Source organism: Amblyomma mixtum, chromosome 9, assembly GCF_055824585.1.
Source record: "Amblyomma mixtum isolate Tamu chromosome 9, ASM5582458v1, whole genome shotgun sequence".
NCBI classification, from domain to species: domain Eukaryota; kingdom Metazoa; phylum Arthropoda; class Arachnida; order Ixodida; family Ixodidae; genus Amblyomma; species Amblyomma mixtum.
Window position 1 is genome coordinate 100,067,117 of NC_143020.1, and position 24,567 is coordinate 100,091,683.

Sequence of the window (24,567 nt, forward strand, 5' to 3'; positions counted from 1 at the left end):
CCTGGGAGATGCGAGAGATTAGGGAAGAGATGCTGCTGCTTTTAAGGAAAGAAAAGAGGGGAGAGGGAGAGTTCCCTTATTGGGGAAAAGCAATGGGGAGAGGCTATGGCCCCCGTCTGGGAAAGGCAATCCGCACCCGTGCCGACGTAGCGGAGGATTAGCTCCTCAAAAAATAAAAAAATAAAAGGTGAGTGAATTCTAGTGAAAAGACGCGAGCTTTTCTGTGCTGGTAAAGAAGAAGAAGGACTTTGCAATAACTTAACAAGGACTTAACAAGGACTTTGCAATACCTTGCTGATAACTCTTCTTTCGCTGCATAAGCAAGCAGAAGCACACTGCATGCATGAAGCGACTGGTAATTTCTGCAAAATCTCTCAAGTTTCGATACGACCTTCAACCCGTGCAAGCAGCTTGAACTTGTTATTCGCAGGGCTCACCATTAGAGACCTTTTTTCAAGAGCCCAGTGCAGCGCTGTACTGGCAAAGCTGCTAGTATTACGCACCTGCACTATCACTTTTTCACTTCGTAATGAGAATGTGTGAAACGGGTAGGCTGCACTTCGCTTAACAAGCTTGTTGGAACTATGTTGGCTTTCCAAAACTCGAAAACAGAAACAGAAACAAACTCCGTCGTCGGTAGACGTCGGCGCATCGCTGTCGTCCCTTGATGCATTGTTTCTAATACCCGGCTCGCGTCCACATTCTCGACAGGTCAGCGTACATTATAATGCACATGCATCTTTTACGGTCTTTAAAAAAACGCAGAGTTTAAGCAGCCTGAGGGCTAATAAATTCACTTTTTTTAAAAAAAACACCCGCATAATGGCCTTTTTAAAAAGTATGTAGCAATATGGAACACTTTTAGCGTCGTTCCCAGTTGGCTGCTTCGTCTGTATCAGCTTCGAAGGTCCCAGCGCCTAAATAACTCCTGTTTCTCGCTCTTCACTGTACGATCACTTGAATCGCTTATTTAGTTATGTATAAACACGTGCTGACATCCTGTGCCATGTTTACGATGAATGAATGAATGAATGAATGAATGAATGAATGAATGAATGAATGAATGAATGAATGAATGAATGAATGAATGAATGAATGAATGAATGAAACTTCATTGGGTTTCCGGAATTGCGCGGGTGACCGTCCTTAGTCCAGAAGGGCAGTCCAGGGCAGAAGACCAATAGTACAGAACATAAATGGTTTCTTGGTGAGACACCAATGGGTCTTTCAAGGCGTACCCCTCCGCACCCCTCCTGCCCTTATCCTTAATGCTAGAACACCGTGCTCTTCAGTCGATAGGGATCTTCAACTGTGAAACTTATAGATGTCGTTAGGGAGCGTGAAATACATTCCAGGGTTCTTGATGGGCACATGGTTCAAGCAGCGTCGGTTCTCTTTCAATACCGTAGCGGTGGCCTAGTGGTTTGCGCATACATTTAGCATGCGTGAGGTGCGGGTTTCATCCCCAGGGTCGCCTGGTACACACTGGTGATACTATGGGTACAAGCTTTCCCCTGGTCTGGTGCTGGGCTTATATCTGGTTCCATATCGGGGTTTATATCGGGGCTTATATCTGGTGGGCTTATATCTGGTGTTCAGGAAGGGGATCTGGGACGCCACCTAGTGTGGAGAATGCTGCTATGGCACCCTTTGACCCCAGCTTCCCTTGCGCCATAAGAATTCATCATCATCATCATCATCGATTCTCTTTCAACAGCCGCTTGGTGCGTCCTCTGGAATATTTTGGATAGATTTCGATGACAAGTAGGAGTGATTTGCTTCGTGGTGATAACGACAACGACAGATAGATTAACAGGTTTTTGAAAGCCCTCCAACGTTTTCACTTCACTTCACTTCGCTTCACTTTATTACCTTAAAGGCCCCCAGGATTGGGGGTGTTACAGAACGTGCCGGTTACATTGAAAAATCAGATTGATTAAACAAAGAAAAAACGTAAGATACAAATAATATTCGCTGTTAAAGGCTAAACAGTTCGCAAATGTTGATGGGCAGGTGATTGCGGCGATGTCGTGTGGAAGGCTGTTCTAGTCCTTGGCTGAGCGTGGAAAGAATGAGGATGCAAATGCAGTTGTACGCGTACATGGGCGGGCTACTTGAAGGGTATGACCAATGCGGAGGGAAATGCGTGCTTCGCACTGCTTTGCACTGCTTCGCTTTTTTGTTTTCTGAGTACACAGTGACTATTTCCTAGAGAGTTCTATAAACCATTGAATATGGTGTCTTCTCTTGAAGATAATTTTTTCAATCGCTTTTTTTCGTGTTTATTAAAAAACGACTACATGAAATGCACCTAGTTCCGAATGAGTGCGTTTCTACATTATCTGCGCATATTTATCCCATTTAGCCTCAGGAAGTGAAGCAGAGGACATTGCCGGGGAAATGAGGAAGTGCTTTGTCCGAGCAGCAGCCGTGCATGACGGCGTCTTTCCCCAAAAAGGGAAAGCCTCAATATCCGGCTCGTAATAACGAGAAACCTCCCGCCGGAGCTCTTAAAAAAGAAGGGGCTGGAACCACGCCTCGATTTGTCGAGATGCGTTGCGGCTGCATGTTTCCGTGGCGTATAGAAAGCCTCCGGGGGAAGAAGGGAATAGGGATGAGGAAAACGGAGTTTTCGGCCTAAAACCACTCTCAGCAGCGACGACGACAGGTCTTGCTATTCGCGATTCGTTTCGGGCTGTTGACGTTAGAGGGAGCTGCATGCCGCGAGTGCGCCAATTGTCGCTGCTATCGTGACTTTTGATATGTTGACTAGTACTTGGACTTAAACAGCCAGTAAAACCTCATGTCGGGCACGATCTGTGTCCGTTGCTCTTGGTTTGTTGTGGTTCGCGCGCAAATTGACATCTGTCGTCCAGAGCAGTTGAATAGGAACTCTTAGAAAGCGACATAGGGTTTTTCCTTTGCCCGCACGGTTAACTCTGTTCGCTTTCAGTACGCACTGCCGCAATTCGCTTTAGAGTCACACACTTTGCTGCTTTGTCAAGGAAGCTTAGAACTCGGCTCGCCTTTGTGGGAAGGCTATTTTCGTCCAAGCTTCCTGTTGTCGCTTCGTTCGTCCGAGAGTTCCTGCAGCTTTGAGAGTTCGGGAGTAGGAAGCTGGGTTTTAAGAGAAGCTTACCCACGCGTGTTATACTTCCGGCTGATGGGCCAGTGGAAAATTGCCTAACGTCACGACCTTGGTGAAGAAAGTCGCCGACCGACAAAAGAAGCGTCTGGTAGTGCCCTCTGGGTGTTGTTGGCGGAAACTCTTTGCTAATATTAGGCCTCTGCCAGTGCGTACAACACTTCATGCGCTGATTTCCACCGTTTCAGACTTGCAGGCTGCCGAGCTGCGCTTTCAGAGTCACTCAAAATGTAGGTCTGGCGATGAACGAGCACAAAGGTAATAAAAATGGTATAAAAAAGTCCAAACTTTTTCCGGTTTTCTTTAGTTGGTGACATGTGCGTGGTTTTACAAGTTTACGCTATTTCAAGAAACTTTAGAGTGCGTTTATTTTTAGAATGTTTACGAGGAACAGCGCAGCGGTAGCGAGGCACTACTCTCGCAGAAGGGTACAAGGGTGTGCTTCTAGTTTTAGCACGTCCATACGCCACACAGGTGCAGATAGAAAGAATATTAGAAGCTAATGTCAGTCATTATGAAACAAAAATAGCAAAAGACAGCCCGCGTGCTACACTTCGGAGCTCATTTTGAAACCCTGGTGGTAAGCGTTGGTTTAAGGCTTGGCCATGTTTACACTCCTAGCATTTTTGCAGCCCACGCGTGAAGAATTTTATTGTCAGGCCTTTTTCAGCATCCTCTGCTTTGTAGCTTGGATGTTGAAGGCACGTGCAACACATCCTAGAACAATACAAAAGGATCGTTCATGGTTAGCAGTGAAGTGCCCGCTTAGGCCTGAAATTTTCTTGTTTTTAAGCCTATTTAGAGTTTTCAGTGAGCCGCATTTAATACGGAGGTCATTATTATTCTTTATTCTAAAAAATTATTTTAAACCTAGCTACAGTTTCCGTTGAACCACGTTTATTGCGCAGGTCCATATCATTTTATATCGCAAAAACTGACTCATCATATCGGTTCTTTTCAGTCTGCTGGTTTTTCGGCTGAAATTCATTTGTTTTGGAGAAGGTCGAGTTTAATTAGATAGATTTCAGCCAATAAGTGTGCGTGGTGTAGGTACTCTACACGAGAGAAAACATACGCTACAGACAGCAGGGATGAGATGCAACAGAGAAAAAGACGATGCAAACAAAGCTTTGGAAACGTATTGTCACGAAGCGGTGATGGGAGTCCGGCGAGCGGAAGACGGCGAAAAGGCTTCCAAACAAAACTTTCTGCGTTAGTCCTGCGCCCACAAACAACTGAATGACTCTGCGGTGGCATAGCAATAAACGTGCTCGGTGGTCGTCGAACAGAATGCCTGCAGTTTTGAATCCTACGCCAAGGAAGCTGGTGACGATGTCTGCATTTCTTTTTTTTTTACTCAACGAGTGCGTCATAAAGCATGGGTTTAGTATAGAGGATAGTTACATAAAGGAAATAAAAATATGCCGCGCAGTTGCACGAAATTCGCAAAGAACGCCTATATATACCGCGGTCTAATGTCCACTTATACTCTGGTGACATTATCTGTGCTCATACACTTCACGGCGAAACCGGCAACTGGTAAAGGTCAGCGGTTAATTTCAACTTGGAGGTCTGCCATATGGCCTATTTTGGGACTACCTATAATCTATACGTAGTTGTACAAGCTGTTTAACGCAAGGACCTAAGCAAATAAAAATATGCCCCGCAGTTACACTAAATTCGCAAAGAGCGCCTATTAATAAACCGCTCTCTAATGTCCACTTATACTCTGGTGACATCTGTGCTCGTACACCTCCTTAAGGCGGTGTGCTCACGGTGAAGCCTGGAACTGGTAAAGGTCAGCGATTAATTTCAACTTGGAGGTTTGCCATATGGCCTATTTTGGGACTACCTATAATCTATACGTAGTTGTACAAGCTGTTATAACGCAAGGACCTAAGCAAATAAAAATATGCCCCGCAGTTACACTAAATTCGCAAAGAGCGCCTATTTATAAACCGCTCTCTAATGTCCACTTATACTCTGGTGACATCTGTGCTCGTACACCTCCTTAAGGCGGTGTGCTCACGGTGAAGCCTGGAACTGGTAAAGGTCAGCGATTAATTTCAACTTGGAGGTCTGCCATATGGCCTATTTTGGGACTACCTATAATCTATACGCAGTTGTACAAGCTGTTATAACGCAAGGACCTAAGCAAATAAAAATATGCCCCGCAGTTACACTAAATTCGCAAAGAGCGCCTATTTATAAACCGCTCTCTAATGTCCACTTATACTCTGCAGCTCGTACACCTCCTTAAGGCGGTGTGCTCACGGTGAAGCCTGGAACTGGTAAAGGTCAGCGATTAATTTCAACTTGGAGGTCTGCCATATGGCCTATTTTGGGACTACCTATAATCTATACGCAGTTGTACAAGCTGTTATAACGCAAGGACCTAAGCAAATAAAAATATGCCCCGCAGTTACACTAAATTCGCAAAGAGCGCCTATTTATAAACCGCTCTCTAATGTCCACTTATACTCTGGTGACATCTGTGCTCGTACACCTCCTTAAGGCGGTGTGCTCACGGTGAAGCCTGGAACTGGTAAAGGTCAGCGATTAATTTCAACTTGGAGGTCTGCCATATGGCCTATTTTGGGACTACCTATAATCTATACGCAGTTGTACAAGCTGTTATAACGCAAGGACCTAAGCAAATAAAAATATGCCCTGCAGTTACACTAAATTCGCAAAGAGCGCCTATTTATAAACCGCTCTCTAATGTCCACTTATACTCTGGTGACATCTGTGCTCGTACACCTCCTTAAGGCGGTGTGCTCACGGTGAAGCCTGGAACTGGTAAAGGTCAGCGATTAATTTCAACTTGGAGGTCTGCCATATGGCCTATTTTGGGACTACCTATAATCTATACGCAGTTGTACAAGCTGTTATAACGCAAGGACCTAAGCAAATAAAAATATGCCCCGCAGTTACACTAAATTCGCAAAGAGCGCCTATTTATAAACCGCTCTCTAATGTCCACTTATACTCTGGTGACACCTGTGCTCGTACACCTCCTTAAGGCGGTGTGCTCACGGTGAAGCCTGGAACTGGTAAAGGTCAGCGATTAATTTCAACTTGGAGGTCTGCCATATGGCCTATTTTGGGACTACCTATAATCTATACGCAGTTGTACAAGCTATTATAATGCAAGCACCTAAGCAAATAAAAATATGGAGCACAGTTACTCGAAATTCGCACAGAGAGCCTATATATATGCCGCTCTCTAATGTCCACTTGTAGCCTGGTACCACTATCTGTGCTCATACACTTCCTCAAGGCGGCGGGCTTACGGTGGAACCGAGAACTGGCGAAGGACAGCGATTAATTTTCATTTTGGAGGTTTGCCATATGACCTGTTTTGGGACTACTGATATGTTATATGCAGTTGTACAGTCAGGGACAAAAGTCTCCGGACCACGTGTTCCTCTAACAAAGCTGATAGCTCTGCTATTAGTCGGCGGCTAGAGACCACACTTGTGGAGGTAAAAGTTAAATTTTTGTTCTTTCATCTCCACAAGTGCGGTCTCCAGCCGCTCTTGGATAGTAGAGCTATAAGCTTCGTTTGAGAAACACGTGGTCCGGAGACTTTTGTCCCCGACTGTACAGGCTATTATAGTGCAAGGGCCTAAGCAAGTTCCGGCTCTTGGTCTGTTCCCGATCGTCCACATAAAAAAAAACTCGCCCCTCCTCTCCTCTCCTCAAGCTTACTCTTTTCCAACTTTCTTCTCAACAGATGGCGTAGACCTTTAATCGTTCTGTCACGATTTGTTTGTATTTTACTTTTGTTCAAAGAAAGAGAAGCTAGTTACATTGGAAACTAATAAGTCGCGGTCCATTCATGTGCAGGACTTCCCAACGACCTGAAGCTGTACTGGCAGCAGTACCCGTGGCGTCTGGGCGAGGCCCTGTGCCGGTTCCGGGCGCTGGTGGCCGAGGCCACCTCCTACGCCTCGGTGCTCACCATCGTGGCGTTCACCGCTGAGCGGTACGTGGCCATCTACCACCCACTCTTCCTGCAGACCACCTCGAGCCTCACGCGAGCCGTACGCATCATCGCGATCATCTGGGTGAGTACCCTCTGAGTACCCTCTTTGGTGCACTCTGATGACTTAAATATGAATCGTCAGCCCCATTCGTCCTTGCTTGTTCTCCTGATGATAGCCTTCATCCGCTTTGATCACTCGCTTCAGTATCTTTAAAATAGTTGCAAAGAAGCGACCAGCTATCCGTTCGCGTTTCCTCTATTTTCTTTTTAACTAGCTCTGTGAGAGAACCACTATCATAGCCAACCTAACAATGATTCGCCGGCGGCCTTTCGTACAGCCTGATCGTTTATGCGGTGTCATCATTAGAGCTGTGACACATGACTTCACGAAACGACCCCCGCTGATTGGCTACAACGGAATGACGCCGCGCAGGATGTTTTGACTACGCGCCACGGTGATTGTCCGAGATGCCAATCACTGATTGGTACGTTCACAATGAGAACACTCACTGTGTCAGGATTTCTCACGGTCCGCCTCAAACCCCTTCTCCCCTCGTCGTCGGTGCGTCTGTCACACAGGACGCCCGCCTTATGGGTAGACACGTGTGGGTATATGGATGAGCGACTGCAGGTGATACATGGTCACATGCATGACGTACTGTAGGGAGTGACGCATGCCTATCCTTCGCTTCTGTTCCTACATATCAGTTCGGCACCCCTCCACCCCTTCTCCTCACATCTGATTTGTTACGGCACCCGGCTGCTATAACACTCCAGGGTGCATTAAAACAACGGGCATAAAGCCACCCCTACTAAGATTTAATAAACAAACGTCGGGCGAATTGCAACTAAAACAAACGTCTCCTCGATTTCCTTCGTCACATTTGCCGTTTATTCCATCAAAACTCATCAAATATACTGCTCAAAAACTCAAATTAGAGCCGGGGAATTGCTTTAGAAGCAGACCGCGGACTTTGGAGACTGTGGCAGAAAGGTTTTCGCTTTTAGGGTTTGTTCAGCGCAGAATTTTACACGTGATCCCTCTGTTGTGTTTGGCCGCTTTCCGTTCAGTGACTGCGAGTAGAAAGCTGCCATGGAGGTGACCCTGCAGCATAAAGTCGAGAATGCTTTAAATACCGAACAGCAGACAACGAACGACTCTGTTTGAATCGTTGACTGTTTGCAACACAGAAAGCTGGGGTAATAGGCACCGCCTTATCTTCTTGCGGCGAACTGCAACGAAGGATATTTGTGGTTAGAATGAGAGAAACCGTGGGAAGGCAAAAAATGATTGGGATTGCATAGAATGAGGATGATGGCTAGAAAGGAGGCAACCTTTCACCAATATATTATCGTTAACCGGAGTCGACTTGCTAAACTGATCTCTCCACTTCTATATTAGTTTTATAAGTGATTAAGCTTTCAAGTACGTTAAATAGAACGTTTCTGAGAACCTTTGCACAAACTGCAAATTCAAGCTTCGTCGGCATAGCACTGGTAGTTGCTCAAGGCGACGTTCCCGCTTTGAGCGCTCCCAAATTCCGCGAAGCGAGCCATATTAACTGTGATGACGAGGCTGGCTGATTCGAGAAGAGAGCACCCTTAACAAGGATGGCTCCGGGCAGAAGTTCGATCTTCTTCCTAAGAATAACATCTGCCTACACAGCCACTCCTATGCAAGCACTTTGGAAACGAAGCGGTCAGTATAGGAAACAGAATGTAGCGCCGAAAGAAAAAAGTCGTGGCACAAGTGGTCATTTTATTCCTGACTGCCAAATACGCCATATGTGGCATTGAAGACAACTTCATACATCGTGGCTTGCGCTGTTGAAAGAAGAAAGGTTGTTTCAAATGTTCCTGTGGTTCTCGCAATATTTTTTTATGATGGATTTTACCTATCTGTCTGAATGCCCTTATCCACATAGTCACAAAACGAACAAAGGAGGGAAAACCTTAGGATGCTTGCCGACGTTTGGACAAGTGGCTTGTCTGCGTCCGGGGGGACTTGTCCTCGTCTGAGTGGTCCACATAGATCACTCAAAGTGTCTTCGAGAACCTAACAGCATCAGAGTGTAGTAGGAATGTTTTAGAGATATGCAATCGCGAGGCTCTCTAACAGCTGACCCTTTTTTGCTGGGTAGCCATGATGACCTTTGCAGACTTTGTTCGGTCAAAAATAGACACGTTCGCGAACAGTGGACGAATATAAGCAACAAACTAGATATCCTTGCATATTATGGCTGTTGCTATCCACACTTGACCTCTGATTGAATTTTTGCCGTTGCTTTTTTTGCATAAACATCGAATTCGACAGCTACCGTAGCAAAATTTTGGATTCTGCCTGTCTTTGACAGAGAGTTTAAAGAGGGCTGTGCTCAATTCTTCTTCATTGGTAGTATTTGCATATCTTTTGCCTCTGCTAGGCTTCTCTTTCACCCGGCATCAATCAATATCAGGAGGTTTCGCGTACTTTCTCTCTACACAACTTGAAAAGCGCAGATTTTCAATTTCTGCATACCAGCTGGCCTTTCTTGGGAACTCAAAAGCACTACTCATATGCGAGCCCTCAAAATTTCCTTAGCATTGGCGAATTCGTAATAACTCGAGCACGAAAGAAAATAAAATGCCACGTGCCGACGTGAAAATCTTGCTGGGTGGCCTTACTCAGAATGCTTGAAATAAAAATGCTTTTCAAGGGCATCACAATGATATTGTGATCTCCATTCCGCGTTGTATAAATCTAGAATCTTCATAAGACATCCTCCGCGCAACTTAAGAAGCTTTGGCACAAGCTGTCTTCTAGATGTAAGTGAGTATTTGTGCAGAAGCGCATGCAATGCATTAGCCAGTTCAGAGAAAATGGGCTAGACGGGAATCATGGATGTGAGCAGCGTCACGTCGTGTTCTTGCGTAAGATCCCAGGTAGCTTACTTCGAATATGTACCGGGGCTTCTTGATGATATCTGACTGAATTTCAGAACGCCGCTTTGATTTGTGCACCGGTTCTACTTACCAGTGCTTTCAGCTTGAATCAAAAGAGTAACGGCTGAGGAGGCTTAGAAAAGCACGGATTGCGCTGGTCACTCCGAAAAGCTGTATGCTTGGCTTTGCGTAAAATTCCAAAAAACTTTCTCTTGAACAGTTTTCTTCACATTGCTCACTTCAGTGCACGTGCATATGAAGGATCTCATTTCATGCGTCTGTTCAGCGCAGTGTTTCACAACTTCATTGGATTTTTCACCGAGGAAAAGTATTTTCCAGTAGGATTTGCTAAGGGTGGTACAAGTAACTCTTGGCCACGTTACATCGAACTTATACAAACACGTTTGGTAATGCAAACTAAATCTATATCCTTTTGTTTTTAATGTGACGCCCGAGCTGATATTAAATATGGCTGAAAAACAAAAACCCTTGCAGCGCTGCATGTAAGAGTTCTGGGATAGTCAAGCGCACGTGGAAAAACATTTTAGAAGTACAAAAATGACTGGCATGTTGGGACACAAGTGCAACTCACAGCTTAGAGCTATGATTCATGGCATTAGAAGTCCGCCGCGATGGCTCAGTGGTTATGGTGCTCGGCAGATGACCAGAAAGACGCGGGTTCGATTCTGGCCGTGGCGGTCGAATTTCGATGGAGGCGAAATTCTAGAGGCCCGTGTTCTGTGCGATGTCAGTGCACGTTAAAGTACCCCAGGTAGTCAAAATCTCCGGAGCCCTTCACTACGGCGTCTCTCACAGCCTGAGTCGCTTTGGGACGCTAAACCCCATAACCCAAACCATGACATTAGAAGAGTAACTCTATGCTGATGATGATGACGACGACGATGTTGAAACAACACCCTTCTTTCCTCTTGCGTACATAGGTGGTATCCCTGGTGAGCGCCACTCCGTTCGCCGTCTACACTCGGGTGAACTTCGTCGACTTCCCCGTGGGCTCGGGCCGAGTGGTGCCGGAGTCTGCCTTCTGCGCCCTTCCCATGGACACGACGGCTGTCAGCCTTCCACTACTGCAGTGTTCGACGTTCGCCTTCTTCTGCCTGCCCATGACCCTGATTGCCGTGCTCTACCTCAAGATTGGCATGCGACTCAGGAGTCAACCCGGGCCCGGACAGCAGGCCCGGCATCAGCGGAGACCCGTGCACAGGATGCTCGGTGAGACACCGTCTTGAATGGTGAATAACACAAGCGCTACAGACAGAGTCACAAAGGGGGGAACACAGCGCTGAATGTTTACCATCTTCCTCAGTTATCTATCTTCAAACCGTTTTGAATGAAAAGAAAAATCCTTCCGCCCATACACAGCTCAGTTCGGTGGAAATCCATGAGGTGGGGTGAGTATCGTGAAAGGAAAGCTTGCCGCCAGTCTTACTGAAAGGAGTAAAATTACCGGGGCAGGCAGCTCGGTGCCCTTTTAATCAGCACCTGCGTTTCACTCTTGTTTGATTTTTGTTTGCGGGCATGCATAAGGGCCCAGAATAAACCAGCCCGGCAGTGCCTTAGACGAAAACCATTGGACACGTGAGAACCGTTTCACGACAAGCTTAGCGCCAACTGACCGTACAAGTGCTTTCTATTATATGAACACCATCTGCATGATGATGATGATGATGTCCTCAGGCTTAATGGCACATTTATGTTGTTGTTGTTGCCTTGGTGGCACGGTGGCATGGCAGATACCCACGACGGAAGATTGGCCAGGGTTCAGTGAGGAGAGCCCAAAGAAGGTAAATTGGTACCAAGCTAATGGATTAACTTTGGTTGCCAAGCTAATGATTTAACTTTGGGTAAGAATTCAGAGGAATTAAAGATTGAATTATCTTCCTCTTCCTCCAATCTAGCTTCAGTAATCTTGATAAATATAAATAACCTATTCTTCCACGTACGTGGTCACGAGCTCTGCAGAACGGACACAAAGTTACCCTGTTGAAAATCTGGTATTCAAGTACCGGAATGCATTTGCGCACTAAGATTTTCTAGTTGAACCAAGAGTTGTCTTGGTGCAGAGGCTGTAGCCGGGGTAAGTCACCTGTATGAAAAAGATGGCTTCAACAACTGTGTAAACCTGAAGGTCACTGGGTGTGTTGCATGGGTACAATTAGGTGAATTGCAGACTTACCTTTCACAGCACTTTCTCCCACCTTACATGTTTCTACGGAACCGATACGCCTAACAACACTGCCTTCCTTGTCTGTGGTTAAGGAAAGTAAAAATCCCGAGCGATATCTGTCCTAGTTGCTTCTTGGACGCCACATCAGTCAGCTATCTCAAATGCTGTGTTGCAAAACCATGCTCATACATGGAAAACCGCAGAGACCTGCTCCGGAAATTGCGAAAGTTTATATCTTCGCGTTAAAAAGGATCCGCCCTGCTCTTTCTGGTGACGAATTAACGCCCATATATTGTTTCAGTCCGCAGAAATACTTTCTTCTATATATGGCTTCTTCGGTTATATAGATGGTCGTTACACAATGCAGCAAACTCGTCTTTTTCTGCTAACACAGCTCTAAACGAAACGATCGGCGCAGTCGCAGTAGCCAACAACGAGAGGCAATTTTGCTTCGACACCTCGCTGTTACGAAAAAAATCGGGTAACTAAATAACGAGCATCACAAAAGCAACGGCACCTCTAACGGGGTTCCGTGTTAGAGTTGCAGGAGGGTTTAGCAATACCAGTGGAACGACTCACAAGAGTAGATTCATTCTCCCCCGGTTTTGTAACCGAAAGGATCGAGCACGCTGAGCAATGACTTCCACGTGTGCGAGTCATTTACGTTGGATTGCGTTATGCTTTGCAGAAGCCTTTTCTGTTTTTCCCCTAAGCCTGTTCTTCGCCCAATGACCATTCTGTGGAGCTGCTATGCTACGATAGCCATGCATTTAGTTAAAAGTGTTATTGGTGTTGGTCGAGGCTGGCAGTTAAAATGAAAAACGGAACTGTTTGGTGGCAAGCAAAGCACGATTGCTACCATATTAGGGCGCAGTAAGAAGGTACAAAACAGTGTGGAATGGGCATTTTATATTTGCTCCACTTCCGAACAGACGATAAACTGGCGATTTTACACAGAGCTTTATTCAGGCTTGATGTCTTGAATACTTGAATTCGAGTCATCACTTTCATTTGTTTGTCGTTTTTCTAAATCCAGCCATACTATCGTGTAGTAAGTAGTTCACGTTGAATCTGGGTTAATTAGCTGAGCTCTGCCTGTGTTCTTCGTCCCAAATTATGTGACATACACCTGAGTTTTCCTGATAACGGCCGTTTACTATGCTCGCCGCCTCTGCTTGGTGCATACATTTAAGTTGTTTTGTGCTAGTAAGTTGACCCCGAACGTCTTAGGTTTGCGAAGTTCTTTGTGCGAAATATACCCTCATTGCTGTGTTTGGTGCAAGCGCATCTGACTTCACATAAATTTCCTTTTACAGCCCTTATGAAGCCATATCCGACTGATTGACGCCGTCTCTAAACGAAACTGATCAAATATCAATAGGTGGTAAAGTACTGCTGCCAGGATGCGCCTAGGGCCGTATTCTATAATCTGTCCACATTCCGTTGCCCATTTCGCATCCATTCGGTCCTTTGTCAGTGGTCGATCAGATATACGCGCAGCTTCCAAATATCTGTGGCAACCTACCCGGCCATTGGGTGGTTGGTGACCGAACTTGGCCATTGCTGCATGCCACAGCCAATGACAGCCAATGACAGCCAACAGCAGCCATTGGTCAGGCCTAACCGCCTTCTGTTTACAGAGCTCTGTAATGCATCTCATCATTGGCTGCAAATTGCATCCAATTTCAGCCAATGGTAATGTGGCTGCACCCACGTCCTGTCATTTTCAGCCATTCTTGCGCCCCTGAGCTAATCGCTGGGCCCGTAGCTAACGTCCGTAATGGGAAAAAACTTGCAATAACATAGTTGGCAAAAAAAAGCAACAAACCAGATTAAGAAGTTTGCGGGGTTACGATGGCCACAACTGGCAAAAGAGAGGGTTAATAGGAGAGAAATGGGAGAGGACTTTGCCCTGCAGTGGGCGTAATCAGGCTGATGATGATGCGCAGGTTTGTATTACTCCACTAAGAAATCTACTCACAAACGTAATTGACACTTTACTGTTTCAACCTCAAGATCCAGACAGAGGCACCAAAATCTTGAGCCTATAATTTTTTCTGGCGATCAACGTTTTGTTAGGTAACAAGATATCCTTCTAGAGCGAACTGTTTCCTTGTCGCGGATGAGCTTTGTGTGGCGGTTATGAATGTGGGTGGAGCTTTCTTATAGACAATATTTTTGGACGACTAGAATAGCACTGGAAATATTTGCGGCTCTGTAAGCCCCATGATAGAAGCCGTCCTGACCTGACAGAGAATTGCAGCTTTGGATTATTTTTTTGTTGAAGAACTGACGCATTCATTTAAACTTTATTTCATTTTTTTTTGTTACTGACTGGTTGTAATAGTTGCACTACGTATTATATTCTTTGTTTAAAGCAGATGAGCAGCTGTGTAATACTGTTCTTTCTTTGAGCTCTTTTCCTGCACTTTTGACACCTGTATCCGTATTATTTTCTGTTTACTGCCGATGAGTGGTTGTTCATTACTATGACTTTTATCTCCGAGCTTTTTGTCTGAGATTGTGACAATTGTACATGTAATTTGCCTTTTTTTTTGGTTGTTCATTACTATGACTTTTATCTCCGAGCTTTTTGTCTGAGATTGTGACAATTGTACATGTAATTTGCCTTTTTTTTGCATTCATGTACCCACCCTGCTAAAATCCCTTCTGGAGTTTCAATTCATAAATAACATTTTGTGGCCCTAAGTACTCGCTCACACGCTTTCCCACGCATATACGCTGCACATTATGTTCAGATATGTACGCCGTACGCAAGCCGGACACAGTATTAGAGTTTGGACTTCATAAGACGCTGCGCATTCACCTCCAACAGAAGCATGACGCACGCTGAACTTAAGGGCACCCCTCTGCGCAGTGGCCGTGGTGATCGCCTTCTTCGTCTGTTGGGCGCCATTCCACACCCAACGCCTGCTGGTGGTATATGTCAGCCCCAGCCAGTGGACGACGGGACTCAGGACTCTGAACGAGGTGCTCTACTACACAGCTGGTAAGAAAATCGGCGCTTTATGTCTTACATTCTTGGACAAGCATTTGGAATATTGGAAAATATTAAGGTACTGTTATGTAAATATTGAAGGTAATGGTGTATTCTCCTGATGTGTAGCAAACTATTTCGGTTAAAATTTTTCCATCGCTCGCATCGAGCAGTCAAGACTACCATAAAAAACATATGGGGAATGCTGCTGACGATAGCAAGAGCGTTAATAGCAAAAACATTCAAGCCTACTGACGGGAGATCTGTGGATATAATGATTGTTGCAGTGAAATGTTACAATATATTTAAAAAAACTGCTTTCATAGACTTTTTTCCGTTCCAAAAATGCTTTTTGTGAAGGACAGTTGGATATGCACGGGGCACAGATAATCTGGAGTGCTGCTCAACTCGTGATGCCTCTCTGTAGTGTAGACCAGATAGCACTCAACAGCCATCATTACATTGCCACGTACAGTTGTCAGCTTTATAAAAGGGAACGTGCGAGCGTGTGACAAATAGTCCCCAACCCTACTTGCCGCTATACTCGGCGGCTAGGTTACACAGCGAGGTGGAAAGGGTTCTCCTACCTTGCCTACATCTGGCAACTGAGGATCGCACCTCCCTTTCCAGTTTATTTCTGAACTCGGCCTCTGCGTATCGCCATAAGTAGGGTTAGAGGTTAAATGCCACGTGCTCGCACGTTCACTTTCATAAAGATTACGACTGTACTTTCTTCTTGTTCTCGCTCGTTCGCAGGTGTTTTCTTTTAGTGTTTCCGAGCGATATGTGTGCAACGGAACCGTCGCTCACCAAACTCAAACGTTAATGTGACTTGCCATTGCTCTACAACCGTGCACCGACCAATCACATACCGCTCTTACAGACTACAATATTCTTCTGCTACACCCGAATGATTTTAACGCCTCGGTACACCTGAACAGCCAGATCGGCAGCACTTTACAAAATAGTATGTAGCTCGCCCATGTGGCATGAGTGAAGGTAACAGAACGATTGAAGCAGTGATGTTCTATTCAGGGCATGTCCCGTTTTTGAAAAAATTTTAGTGGCCAAGTTTAAAGTGAAGGACACATTTATGGACTCTCAGGAAATTTTAAGGCCAGAAATTGTCTCACTTCTTCTAAACTGACGAAGTTTTCAAGCTGCGCCAGAGAGAAAGGACCGTAAATAGGAACTTTTGCGTCTAATTTAGGAAATTTCAGACTATGTCATGAAACATCTCCACATTGACGCAGTGGCCGCGACCCTACGCCTACTAATACAACCAACGCGGAGTATATCACTGACCATTTGGCTCTCCGCCTGTCATCAGCGTTTTCTGAATATATGCAGTCGTAGCCGTTAGCTCTATCACATGATTTGTTTTACCACGCATTACCTGCACTAATCGGCATTACGCCGTGCGGTGCGCGGCTAACGGGCAATCTTGGCCCAGGGAAGAGAGAAGCCCAACAAAAGAACACAGACAAACTGGTGAAACTTTCAGCGAAGCAGTGTGTCCATTCCTCTTGACTCCGTCCGTCCGCCTGCCATTCTTCATTTCTGACCTTGTGCCTGCGGTGACAAGAGCTAGCGTTATTTGTTTTTACTGTCAACTCTGTTGAGGCTGAAGAAGTACTCTGGCTATTATTGCTGTGAAGTCTGTTAGCTCTTATTTTTGCTTTGCTACTGGTACTAACACCCACCTCTCGCCTAAGGAGATGTCGACACTCCGAGTTTCGGATATGCTTTTCAATACGCAAAGATTTCTTTATTCCCCCGTGATTTCATTATTCTTTTCCATATTGCAGGGTGCCTCTACTACTTCAGTGCCACAATCAACCCGATACTCTACTCACTCATGTCTGTCAAGTACCGGGAGGCCTTCAGGGACGCCCTCTGCACCCTTTCCAAGAACAAGCAGCGGCTCTCGGCCGGCGAATTCGATGCGGCCGCCACTGTCGTGATCGTGGGAGCCGGTCACTCCATATTGGACAACACCAGGCTGAGTACGCTCAAGCCATACTCGATCGTTCAGCGCGCCGACAACGAGGAGGCCAACGCGGAAGATGCCGCCGACATGGCCATGAGGGCGCTCATCATCCAAACCGTGCTCCGGGTTAGGCCTAACCAGGAACCGCCACCGACGCCCACCAAATCAGATACAGAAGACGACAGGAACAACAGCCCGGCTAACGGTACCGTGGCCAGCGACAAACAGCACAGCGACGCCTCAGAGACAGTCGTGTGAAGGAGGTGCTCAAAAAAGCCTCGCAAGCTTTTGGAAGTCAACCTGAGGACGTGAATCACGAAATGATCAGCTTTAACCTTCCGTGGAGTACGACACCGTCCATCGCGACAGAAGTGGATGTTACCTACGCTACGTGACACGGGGTCAATAATGAGGTAGACTCAATAACTGCGACGTTGCCTGTTGTGGTGCCTCTGGGTGCTTTGTGAGAGCAGTGCGACCTCCATCTTCACTATTTCCTGTTCAGACCATCTCTAATGTGGCGCCTATGACAACGGTTGCGAAAGGGGATGGAAAGTAACACAAGGATTTCAGACACTCATCAAAATGTGAAAGGAAGCGCCTCAGCTTGACTGTACCTCAGTGGGACCTTCCTGGAAACGGTGTCGTTCGCCACGACCGTAGTAGGCGGCGTTAAACACCGTAGTCATGAATGGTACCGACGTGACTCTGGTAACTTCGTGTCTTGTTGAGACAACCTCTACGCTTGTGAAGGAGTGTTTTGGTGCGACTGTCCTGGATAAATGTGTGTGGTCAGGCTTCTTCAAAGCACTACAAGTCAGTGGGGACTACCGCCCTTGATAGTGCTTGGCACAATCGAGATCTTACGGTGCCTGTGATGACGAACCGCGGGAGATTCATTGATGAACACGGGCAGTGATGCGACCAGGATGAATGTGACAGTTGGCGAAATGTCCGATGTGATTTGTGCTTTGAAGTTGTGGGTGAGAACGCTGCTATACGCGGCTTTTCTTCAGATCGAACTCCTACTTCTAAGATCGCATCTCACAACGCAGATGAGTTCGTCCTGCTTTCTTGCGTGAAGTAACGAGCGGAAAGATGCCGTTGCAAGTCAGCTCTTGTAGCGCGAAGGCAGAAGACTACCGCTGTAATATCAGTCGCATAGGGACCTTTATGTGAGAAGTATTAGGCAGACAGACAGTCAAGTGAACACAACAGCCAATTTATAGAGTTTGGTTCGCGCAAAAAATTACGTTAGCTGGAAGGTAGTCATGTCGGTTAGTACGCTGCTCACAAGACAGTGGTAAAAAGGCGAAACGCTGTGTCTTCTTTGTTCGTTTTAGCGCATCGCTGAATTTTTTTCGCAATTAGAAAGTGTTGAAGCGTAGCTTTAATCATGAATGCTTCGTTAGGAACCTAAAATTCAGCACACGAGACCATCAGCCCCGCGATGTCCAAAACCAATTACCTCGCCAGAATGGTACTTTTAATGCGCTGGCGGTTTTGCGAGGCGGCAAAAATCTGAAAAGGGAAGTTGTAGTAAATGCTACTCTGCCAGCAGGCGACTGGACTGGACGCAGCTATGACCTACCAGACTCGACACGCGGTTGCGTTGGAACACTGGACGTTTTCTCTGAGGCTAATTATGTCCACACAGCCGACAAATCGAGTAGGTGTGCACTTAGCCGAAATCATTGACTGCATACATGATGCATGTAAAAAAAAAGTGTGGATTATGGGAAGGACCTTATATTGTCGTGTAGACTCTCCGGGGCTTTCTACAAGACTGCAATAGGCCCACAGTTCTGTTTGAGGCGGTTCTCTGAGTGCGCTAAGCGAGGCCAACGCAAGAGAGAAACTGCTGGAAAGGTCATTCCAGTGTAAGCGTTATATTTCTACCTAGGCTAATCATGGAACCCCTCTCGAGAAAGTTTGTGCTCGCACTAGCTGACCGTGCCACTCCTGGGTGATTCAGCATGTCGGATCGCTTTTCCCAGCCCAGAATGTGCCACAGGCGCTCCGACTACAAACTGACCCGAATGTTCGCGTCACTAACTGCTGATCTTTAGGGTAAACTTCAAATGTGCGTCGCACAAGGTTCGAGCAGTGCCATGTCATGCTCATGTCTCAATCTCATTGACCCCTCGTGCTGCCTTTGCATTAAATCGAATTCCTCTACCGAAGCTGCATAAGTTCTCAGGAGTCAAGGTACTTTATCGAGTCATATGTGACGAAAGACCCTTTTGGCAACCGTCACAGCAGCGACGCCTTGAGGATGGAAGACGAGCATTTGTCCTATGAAGTGTTCCACAGGCTTAAATCTTCTGTGATACCATGTCCGAACTTGAAGGACATAGAGGCTCGTAGTGTTTCTGGCCTGTAAGAAATGGCGAACTCATGTAAGAAAGAAGTCGAGCTTATTTTTTTTGTTGTTGACAACCTGTGGCACCGCTATCGCCGACCTGTGGTGCTATAAAAGGTGCACCGCTGTCCGCGCGCCCTGTACATACATGTACATATTTCCTGACAGAAAAAGAATCTATATAGCGAGGAATTAAGTGGTCGACAAAGGATTAACGTGCGCACTGCCAAATGTTCATACACTGGGCGAGAGAGAATTAACGCGGATAGGTGACCCAAAATCTATCGTAACCGCGTCCCAATGCTCACTAAAACATTCCTTAGTAAAGCCATATCTGCTGATAGTTTGTACACTACGGGCGATGTATATTGCATTCAGCAAAGACCACTGTTATAATCTGTCGCATATTCGTGGTAAATACCGTAACCTTCATAGGTGCCGCTACCTTTAGAGGTTACGGTACCTTTAGAGGTTAAACAGCGTAACCTTTAAATACCGTTAATACCTTAACTCTTTCGAATTACCATCGCAGCGTCGTCAAGACTTGGTCGTTCGCTACGTGGCCACTGTCGAAGTGCACTGGTTGCAGCTGTTCTTTTCGTATTCGTGCCTGAGAGTTGCATTTTTTGGGGGGTTAGTGCATAGCAAGCCAGCAGATGGGGCATAGTTGAAGGCGGTCGTCGACACAACAGACACACACACACAACGGCAAACACACACCGTCGAACTTAACTCGGCGCCAGAGCCCTAGACTACAAATGCTTGTTTCATCAGCCGTGCTAAAGAAAGACACTGCTGCTATTGTTTTTTTTTTGTTCACTTGAGATCTAGGGTCATAGAATAGAGAACAAAAAAATTAATAACGACCAACAAAGTTCATAAGTCATCACAACCACGCTATGCGCGACTGTATATATACATATGTATATCCCCTATTGTGCCAGATACGGCTTCCACGTAACCCTGCTCTGATCAGTGCTGTCCCAGTCTTTCTTTTCCTCTCTTTTACTTCACTCGCTTCCTAGCAGTGCATTGCATGGCGGCGCAACTGCATGGCAGAGAGTGAACGGATGTGGAAATCAGTTGCCTGAAAGCAAGTAACTTAAACAGCATGGAAAGTAAAGCTCTGTTTGCGTCAGACGGACCTATTGCGTCATCTTTAGCTTCAATATATAGCAACGATGCACCGACGTCCGATACAGCGGAGGAGTTATCAGGGTTCCCACCACGGGAAAATTTCGTTACTAACTGCCACCATCAAGACAGAAGAGTATCGGAAAAGTAAGATGTCCGAAAAGATATTTTGCTGTATTTAAATGCCGTATGAGTTACGTCCGCCCGTGCATTTTTGTTGTTTTTTTTTCTTTCCCCGAACGTTTATAGATCAAACAGTGCCTTCTATGCTGGCGCAATCATTTCGATCACCAAAAGTGAGCCGTTCATTTGCTCGAACTTCATTTTTGCGTAGCCAGTCTCATTGCGTAATACTGCACCGACCGCAATGTTCTAGTTATTTCCCTTTGACACTGCTCTATCAAAGATAACAGGGGCGCATTCGGTAGTGTTTTCCAACAAGTGCACCCTGACGCCGAATATAATTTCGGGCAGAATAGGGGCTGTATGTGTTTTAAATTTCTGTGTAAAACAGGAGTAAATGCACAGTGCACCCCTTTCCTCCCACAAGCACTTTGAAAAAAAAAAGAAAAAACTCTTTCAAACATTGCAATCTTTGCAATTTTCTCTGAACAACTTTTAAATCTGCTGGAGCTTATGATTTTTAGTTACCAACAATGCACTGTAACTGGATCACAGCAGGTTGATGAACAAACAATGCGTAGGGCGTAAAGAAGTGCGATACATTTTTTTGTTATTTTTTGAAACATAACCCTTTAACGGTTGCCGTTAGTAGTAATTTCTTCGCCCTGAACTTTTCCGCACTGATTTACTGGACATGTAAATCAGTGCGGGAAAGACATGTAACCCACAGCTTTCTGCTGTGAGCCAAAAACGGGGGGAAAAAACGCTGAAATCCAATTGGACTGAGGTATGGCGGCTACTGGGAAATTCCATCTTTGCTAAAGTTGTATTGGGGAACTAAAAATGATTGTGCTTGAGCAGGAGCAGTTGCGGGTTGGTGTGTACCTTACAGTTGTTCTCAAGGGCCGCCACTTCTCGGTGCGTGACAGTGAGGGCTATATCAAAACGGCCCGTTCAAGACCTGCCTGACGCAGTTGCGTTTAAAAAAAGCCAACAGTGCACTGCAACTTTTTTTTCTACGTATTCCTGCCTTTGATACGTGGTGATGTGTTATACACAAGAATCGTGCTTCATTACCAGCTTGATCCATACTCATCACTACCGATTTTTTTCGCCTCATGGCTGACTCCACTGCGCATTAAATGTACATAGCGCGTATTATGACGCTGTACAGCGCGAAACTTCTTCGCATCTATTAAACTGCATTTATATTTGCGCGCTGTAACACGGGTTTGCTTTACTGGCTTGTATCTCGCTACTCATCCATGTATATGAGTGACCCTGATGTTACGAGTTCTCTGCCGTTTTTATCGGTTACGCAGCGCTGTTTTATGCGAGGAAAGCTGTGTGAAGCGCGTCCATTGTAAAAGTTGGCTTTTGCATCTCTCGCATCTCTCGAAGCGTCAGTTTCAGTTCAGCGTCATAGGACATATACGGTCAACAGATACGTCTGAAAGGGAGTAGAATGTGAAGTTGGAATTGGCGAATTGTGGCTTGAGAAAAAAGCAAAACGACGACAGAGTTAGGGCACATTGGTGGGTATGTGCCATTAAGCTCGAGGGCATCATCATCATCATTAATGGAGGTAATGCCGTATGGTGTACTCACACGAGGCTACGATGTTTATGTTTTGCTAGCTTCCAGTGCATGTTCTGGTAAAAAAAAAACTAAAAAGCCAGTGCTTCATCTCACCCAATCCGTATTGAAAAAAAAAATATCTAAACTCACTGCTGGCGCTGAATAAAAGACCGTTCCAAAGATGCCGGCAAAAAGCAGACTTTTTCTTTTTCTTCTCTCCGTGCTCATACTGTTACTGTTTTAAGGCCTTTTTACCGCAAGTGCAGGAATAAGAAAAAAAAGTGACGTTATTGTGGCAAACTGACTGCTATGGTTCACATTTCACCTACCTGTACGTGCTAACCCTATTTACTGATGCGTTATTAAACACAAAGAGTACATGTATATGTTCTGTTTCAATGATCGAAGCCGGTAAGCAGCAATTGTCTGCGTTGAAAGATATTAAAGCGAGAGCACTAGGAGCCTCATCGCGAAAAAAAAATACGTCGTAGGACGCCAACCTAAGCCGTTTGAATGAAGTGACGTCACTAGGCCGGATAATTCACATTAGCTTTAGCAGGAGCTGAAGTCACTTGCTATAACGGCATCAACAGCTTCTAATCCTATCAAAGTGATAACACATAACATAATTAGGTGTCCCTGCCAATTTTCGTGCTTATAAGCTTACTGCCGACACCTTTTGCCTGCTCAGCCAGCGGCAGAAAGAACCTGCGAAGTGCAGAGAGTCTGCTTATGTCCAGCACAGTCAGGTACTTCGTGAAGTAGAATGCTGTGCACTTTCTTTTTTGGCTCAACTGACTCACGAGGCCCGTGACATCGAGCGTCAAAGGAGTGTTCAGTGTACACCCCCTTAGTGCATACAGCCCTCAACTGACATACGAGGCACCTGCCATCGAGTGTCGAAGGGGTGTTCAGTGTACACCCCCTCAGTGCATACAGCCCTCAACTGACATACGAGGCACCTGCCGTCGAGTGTCGAAGGGGTGTTCAGTGTACACCCCCTCAGTGCATACAGCCCTCAACTGACATACGAGGCACCTGCCGTCGAGTGTCGAAGGGGTGTTCAGTGTACACCCCCTCAGTGCATACAGCCCTTAACTGACATACGAGGCACCTGCCGTCGAGTGTCGAAGGGGTGTTCAGTGTACACCCCCTCAGTGCATACAGCCCTCAACTGACTAACGAGGCACCTGCCGCCGATTGTCGAGGGGTTGTTCAGTGTACACCCCCTTAGTGCATACAGCCCTCAACTGATTCACGAGGCACCTGACAACGGGTGTCGAGGGGGTGTTCAGTGTGCACCCCCTTGGTGCATACATCACTCAACTGATTCACGAGGCAGCTGACATCGAGTGTCGAGAGGGTATTCAGTGTACACCCCCTTTGTGCATACAACACTAAGAGGAAAAATCAGCGTACGTTTATATCTTAGAGAAAACCGCGAGTTCCTTACAAGTGACCAGATAAACTGAATCTCAGCACTCCCGTGCCCACTGCCTCGAACTAGCATACCATTCCAAAATGAAAAACATGTCTGACAAGAAAACCAAGACAGCGCATTGAAATTTTCCTACGCAGATGTACGAATCACGTGTGGCAAAACGATGTCTAATTTCTACTTTTTTCCTCTCCATTTACTGCCGCTTCCCTATCACAACTTGCCTTGCATGTCTGTTGGTCGAAAGCTACTGCTACGTTTGATGTGTGCAGACTTGTGATCGGGATGAGTTTGTCTAGAGAAACCTACGCGCCGAACTCCCCGTGTGTTTAACCAGATTTGCTTCGCTTTTATTTTTGTTTCTTTGACGTGATGAGGTGCTTGTATCTATGTATAAAAAACATGTAATAAACGTTGTTCACGTCCACACTTTACGTCTGCTTTACTTCGTGCAGTGCACGTGACGTGAGGTCGCAGCTGTGAGCGCTCTGCGTGCACTGTGGACAGGCAATGATTTGTTCCCGTCATGATGTGCGAGTTTCAGCGTAACCCTTTAAAGCGGTCAAGCTAAGTGCAAGGTCACGGAGGTCATATGCCAGTAGGGGGCTCATGTTCAAATGAGAGGAGTTTAGGGGGCCACATGTCGAGTAGACCCATGGGTCGTCGAACCAGTAAGAATATTACACGACTGATGACACAGGGCC

At 46.0% G+C, this 24,567-nt stretch overlaps 1 protein-coding gene across 1 annotated transcript in view; it reads left to right on the plus strand.

The window, feature by feature from the left end:
* The window catches only part of LOC149330337 (neuropeptides capa receptor-like), a 267,622-nt gene extending 243,334 nt beyond the window's left edge, over nucleotides 1–24,288 (plus strand). The window contains exons 3-6 of the mRNA XM_089560920.1: nucleotides 6,995–7,215; nucleotides 10,997–11,285; nucleotides 15,119–15,250; nucleotides 17,047–24,288. Coding sequence (XP_089417046.1) covers nucleotides 6,995–7,215; nucleotides 10,997–11,285; nucleotides 15,119–15,250; nucleotides 17,047–17,486 — 1,082 coding nt within the window. The 3' untranslated portion in view covers nucleotides 17,487–24,288. The remainder of the gene's footprint in view (nucleotides 1–6,994; nucleotides 7,216–10,996; nucleotides 11,286–15,118; nucleotides 15,251–17,046) is intronic.
* Nucleotides 24,289–24,567: the final 279 nt, after the last annotated feature.